This window comes from Harmonia axyridis, chromosome 4 (assembly GCF_914767665.1).
Source record: "Harmonia axyridis chromosome 4, icHarAxyr1.1, whole genome shotgun sequence".
Classification (NCBI taxonomy): domain Eukaryota; kingdom Metazoa; phylum Arthropoda; class Insecta; order Coleoptera; family Coccinellidae; genus Harmonia; species Harmonia axyridis.
Window position 1 is genome coordinate 5,020,628 of NC_059504.1, and position 6,301 is coordinate 5,026,928.

Here is a 6,301-nt window from a genome sequence, read left to right on the forward strand (position 1 = left end):
TGACTGTAACGTTCTGGCCATCATCGTTTTTGAAGAAGTACGGACTAATGATTCCACCTGCCCATAAAGCGCACCAAACAGTCAGTTTTTCTGGATGTAACGGTGTTTCGACATACACTTGAGCTTCACTCCAAATGCGGCAGTTTTGTTTGTTGACGTAGCCATTCAACCAGTAGTACGCTTCATCGCTAAACAAAATAAAATGGATGTAGTGCGCGATACATATTCCGCACAGAACCATTATTTCCGAAATAAAATTGTACTATTTGCAAGCGTTGTTCAGACGTGAGTCTAATCATGATGAATTGCCAAGCCAAACTGAGAAGAAATCACTTGACAGTTGTTAAATCGATCGCCATCTCGAACAGTTATGCCAACTTAAAGATATATACCTCGAAAAAACACACCAGTTATTTGGGCATCCTAAAAGTTGTCTCAAAACCTATATATGGTAGGGTGCCCGCGACTATTAAAATCTAAGGTCAAATGCCACAAAATTATACATAAAGTCATTCAAGTATTATAACCAAATATCTTTTTTTGTACATTTATTTTGGATCCACACCTGTACAGTGCGTCTTTTTAACACTCATTTCCAGAATATTGTGATGAAAACGAGTATACATCCTTCATTCCTGACATCGCTCTTTATATAGTCCTCTCGCGAATGAACGTAAAATGAGAAAAACCTAGATGTGGTGATAGCGCAACGATAATGCCAGGGAAAAAAACCTATTTTTTCAGTCGAAGAAGAATACCGAGTTGTTTATTTATCAAACCATTAAACTCATTATTTCATTCAATGCCTACAGAAAAAAGGGAGTAGAGAGAAGGTAAGTTGAAATAAGTAGAATACAAAGCAGCACCGTAACAGGGAGTTAGAGATTATTTGATTAATTTGTTGGTAGTTTCGATTTATCTAACTAGAGAATCCACAAGTGTTCTTTGTGTCCATTTTTTTTAATGGTCTAATCGGAGACTATTTATCTGTTCTGAATAAGAAATATAGAGATCAAGGAATGTAAAGATGCCTACTGTCTTTTCAGTTCCTACATATTATTGATTTTATACATAATTTTTTGTATGTTGGAGTAGCTCTAAGTGAAAAAATCTGTCAGCACTTAGTTAAAATAAACTGGGAAAGAATTCACGACTAGATCAAACCACATATTCTCCAGATATTTCTGTATTGTCCACCATTACTCTTCGAATATTTTCTTCAAAGGAATATGGAGCAATCACTACGCCAGTATTTGGACTGTGTCTCAACAAATTCGGCAATTCTATTTTTTACATAACCACTAAACCAAACATGAACCACATCACTGAATCAATTTTTCAATAAAACTGTTAATAATTTTCAAGGTCTTCAAGAGCAAAGTCAGAATATAAACAACGTTTATGATAGTTGGATGACTTTAGTTGATGAACCAGTTAAATGTTGTGAGGATGTTCACACAAATCTTTCATAAATACTTTCCATTGTGTTGTTTGAGAATGATTTAAGTGTTGAGTAAAGCGTGGATTACATAAAATTGTATTTTCACTTATCGTGTAAAGAATATTCACTTTCAAATGTATCTAATACAGCAAATAGTGAGTTCTTAAATTTCTCTCATTATTCACATATGGGCCATTATTTAACACAATTTAACACTTTCTGAAGCTTTTTGAACCGTGTATGTTCCCATAATCAAATGGTATAACCTACAGAACATAAATTTTAAAAAAATATTCAAAGAAAATATATGATCAAAAACCCCAGTTCAGATTCAGAAATTTGATATTGATTCACTTCGCGAAATTGTGAAATGAAAAATTCTTCTCCTTGTTACGGTCCTGTTTTCCGTGGCTTTAAGGCCTGTCACAGAACGCACGAGTTCCTCTCATAATTTAGTAGTGTTTGCCTTCCATAACGAAGCTGATAAATGTCTCCCAAAAAATTGAATTTTATAACCGGATCATGTCTCTTTTCTGTCTCCTTTTTCGTTTGTTATTCCACATGATGTACATCAACGGAATTTTCATTGAAAATATCATTGAGTTTTTTTTTTGCGATACTGATTCACCATTTCTCATTTGAACCATTGTTTCACTGATTTTCGCACATGATACATCGTGTGCACATGATACGTCATTATCTCTAATTGTTCAAAAATTGATGTGAACTTTGATTGTTCGTTCTTTCCGATAACCATTTCATCTGATTTTGAACAAATATACAGATGAACAATTCGCTAAATAGAGAAAAATTGTATTGCGGCTACTACTCTCAAAAAGTGTATCTTTTTATGAGCTCGAGATGACTACTAAACTTCATTTGTCAAAATTGTTTCTTTTAGTTAAGAACATAGAGTTATAAAGATAGATAGAGGAAGTTTACGCAATTTTTACATGACCCCAACATGATTAGATTGACGTTGTCGGATTGTGATATATTTTCAAATCCACAATTTTAGTATTTCGTTATAAATGTATACCTATTATATTGAATGAAATATATTTATTTGAGTGATTCCCGATTGAAAATGCAAATTTGAATGAATCCGATATTTTTCCTAATTGTCGAATTCATAATAAGCAGAATATCTATTATTTTCTGTATCCAGCTGCTGAAATCCAAGGTTTGGCAACTTTTGCTCTCCTAGTGTCATCGGTTCTTTCACGTCGTTTGGCGCGCTTGAAGTTTGTTTTCTGAATTTCTTATACATTTAGGTATTTATTTCAATATATTTTGGGTTAATATGAAACGTTGATTCACTATGGAACATGAGAAGTGCGTTTTTTGTGGGGAAACTCGCGAATTGAATTAATATTCTATCACTGAAATGTTTTCATTTCCGCGCGCTTCATGATGTGATGTTGGGGACAAAATTTGCTCACTGAAAATGACATATTCTCCCTGTATCTATGCTTATTGCCCTGAGGTTTGAAAGGTATTCAATGAAAACGAAATATGCAAAAAATATATGAAAGACACCACTCAATTTTCATCGAAGAATTACTTTCCAAAACATTTCGCATCAATTAAGAAAGAACCTATATCTATGTATTTGATCCACGTGAACAAAAATTTTACTCTTCATTATATTCCAATCATTTTCTATAAAAGCCTCATTTTTTAATAGCCTGTTCCGTTAACTCAGCTTTGCCGGTGTATTTTCAATTTGCATATTCCTGAAACTCTAACATCTAAACATGCGAAACAGTGTGTTCGAAAATGTTCTTCTGCTATTTGAGTCCTCTGAATATTCAATATTATTTCGTATGACAGAAGAACTGTTTTTCGATTTGTCAAAATGTCAGACACCAACAATGATAAACGAAACTGTTCTCAACGTAATGGATGTAGTCTATTCCTTCAGCTGTCGTATCCCAGTTGTATCCATTTCCAGTGCATTATTCTTATAAAAATATCCTTTCAGCATAATAATCACAAGAGTACGGTACCTATTCTAATTAAAATTTACTTTGCATGGAATGTTCTTTGGTTTATAAATATTAATATTCGAAAATTAACGATTTGTCAATTTTTGTCAAATGGTCAATCTTCTTCTTCTTGATAGTGCCAATCCGTTATCGGATATTGGAGATCATTCTGGCTGGTCAATGGGTCAAGTTATTTTTATTATATACCAGTAATTTCAGCAGACTTTATTCTGCCAAAACTTTAGTTATCGTAAATATGAAGCATCTAATCATCACAAATTCAATTCGAATGGACAACTCACGTCAAATCAAGCGATCTATTCAATTTGCATGTCAATCAAATACCTTGCTAGATCATTAAACTCAAATCATCTATTTTTGCGTTGAGACCATTTCCTCCTCTCAAATGGCCTACTGCATTTTAATTGAATTATTATTTTCATTTATTTCTTATCCAACTTTTTGTGATCACTTACGACGTGTTCAGGTATCAATCATATCAGAAATAAAAAGTGATATACTTCATACTACATATATCAGTTCCGTTGTGCAGAATTAATTCTTCCATCAGCCTATGTTTCCTGTATTCAGTTTTCTTGCGTGCAAAAAGCTTTATACTTATCTTCGACAAGACGAATGATGTAGGCAATGTAAGGAAGCTATTATGACGTACCGGCTTTTTCTTGCTGCGTATTTATTAACTGAATGTTTGACTTTTTGTTCGATGACCAATATATCTTCGTCGAGTATTAGTTTCTTGTGATATAGGATATTACTACTTGAATTCGACGTATTGCAGGTAAAGGCCAAATATTTTTTTGTAGGGATTTAACATCACAAGTCTACTGATTTAAATCCAATATAAATATTAAAATTATAACAATGATGTCAAAATTTTGATTTATTTCATTTAAGATAGCCTTCATCCGATATACTCATTTGACCTTTATATTTTAAAATAATCATTTATTGATTAGAGTCAACCAAACAATGAATTAAATTCTCGAAAATTGTTATTTCAATTGAAAATGTTGATTTGTATATCTATTTCACAGGATAGTAAGATAAAAGATCTATGACTACTATTGGAGATTGTTATCTCTGTATTACTTACCAGAGGAACATTTCTTTCAGTTAGTCAAGTTAATAAAATGAATATTCAATTTGTGAGTTTGTAAATTTGGTATGTTTTGTGAATTATAAGACACTGATGAGGAAAAATTGTATTGAAAATACAGAAATTTCGAAACTTTGTTTTGTTTTAGTTATTCAATTAATTAGACGTTCACTGAATTTGTACAGTTTTGGTTGATTTATTTTTGTTTTGGTTTTTTTTCAATATTGTGTCAGTTGAAATTGTATTTCTAGCAAAAAAAGTATATCAGATAGTGAAAGTTTTGACATAATGATGTCATGATTTCGATATTTATATCTTCTTTGATCACCTTATTCTGAAGTACCCTGTGGATGGCCTTTATCTGTAATGTGTTCCTCATTTCCTTTGTTTAGGCAATACATTTTGATGTTTAGAATAGTTTGATGAAGGTGTGGTGACAAAGTAGTTCTGTTTACTGAAAACTGTGGAATTTCAGGGAGCACAGCGTTCAGAGACTACTACTTCTTCGTCTGCTTCTTCAACTAGTAGGACTAAACGTTGGTCATCGGTAAAAACCATAAAGCAACGTTCGACAGAAAGTCAAGTATTCAGTTTAACTGTATCTGGCCATGAGACTCTCTGCTCGAAATCTTCAATTTGTTAACCGTAAGTCTGTACCTTACGGATCCAAGGGCATGATGATTCGAGCATGTTTATTTTTCTTCGATGTTCAAAACATTCTTTCAATTTTTACACAATCTATATTTTGGAGCATGATTGCTATTATTGGGTTATATAGTGTACTCTTATTTAATCGTGTTTTTCTCTACACAATAATGCAAGTTTCAGTGTGCAGATTCCATGTATAGGAGCGGTAATCATACAAGTATCTACGAGGGAGATGAAAGTTGTAAAAGAGATTAGCGAAATAAAATACAGAGCAAAAGTTTTTGCATGGATGTGCTTTTTTGGGATATATTATGTTTAATGCTTGATTTCTCCAGCTCATAATAACCTTCATTTCAGAACCTTCACAGTAAAAAGAACCAAAAGCGAGAAGATTCGATGACAGAGCCGGAACCATCAAGAACACCTGAAGATTCTGTATGCAGCATTGAAGGGCCTAGTGGAATTTACCAAGAATTATTGCTATCCACAAACTGAATAGTTCAAGAAATGGGAATTTAGTTCACAATGAAAATACTGGAAGTTGATTAAAGTTTCTCGAAGTGATAGATTTGATGGATTGCTACCAAAACTCATTTATTGAAATTTGAATTTTCGAATATCTTTATGTCCCATTTCCAATCATCAATTGTAGTGTCATAAAATCAAAACACTCGAAAGAAGTACCAGCAGACGCCAGTTCTTGACGAAATATCGAAAACACTGCTTCGTAGTGTTACCACAACTTAAAATCTCAATCCATATCCGAAAATTTCAGGAAAATGTGGTCCTGCTTTTCTCTTGTATTTCCACATCTAGAATGTACCTGTAGATAAATCTAGTAAGTTGTCTAATTGTTATAATTATAAGTGAATTGAAATATTTTGTACAATGAATGAAAAAAATTGTAATAATTAGTCATCGAAGAAATTCGTCCCTCTCATTGAAATTAATTTTGAATGCTTGTAGATCATTCTAGATAATGAATTTATATCATGGGAATTATGAACATAATGATTTATATACATTTCGAATTGAAAAAAATATGAATAAGCTAGAAAAATTTCTTGAAAGTATTTGTTATTGATCGAATTACAGAAATAAAGTGTT

General features: G+C 32.4%; 1 protein-coding gene across 5 annotated transcripts in view; it reads left to right on the top strand.

Annotated features, from left to right (window-relative positions):
• The window catches only part of LOC123678746 (probable G-protein coupled receptor 158), a 101,296-nt gene extending 94,995 nt beyond the window's left edge, over nucleotides 1-6,301 (top strand). For 3 of the 5 annotated variants that reach the window (XM_045615915.1, XM_045615916.1, XM_045615917.1), the window contains exons 10-12: nucleotides 813-833; nucleotides 5,022-5,191; nucleotides 5,552-5,691. In XM_045615915.1, coding sequence (XP_045471871.1) covers nucleotides 813-833; nucleotides 5,022-5,189 — 189 coding nt within the window. In that variant the 3' untranslated portion in view covers nucleotides 5,190-5,191; nucleotides 5,552-5,691. Of the gene's footprint in view, nucleotides 1-812; nucleotides 834-5,021; nucleotides 5,192-5,551 lie in introns of all 5 variants that reach the window. The other 2 variants (XM_045615918.1, XM_045615919.1) reach the window with 2 other exon arrangements.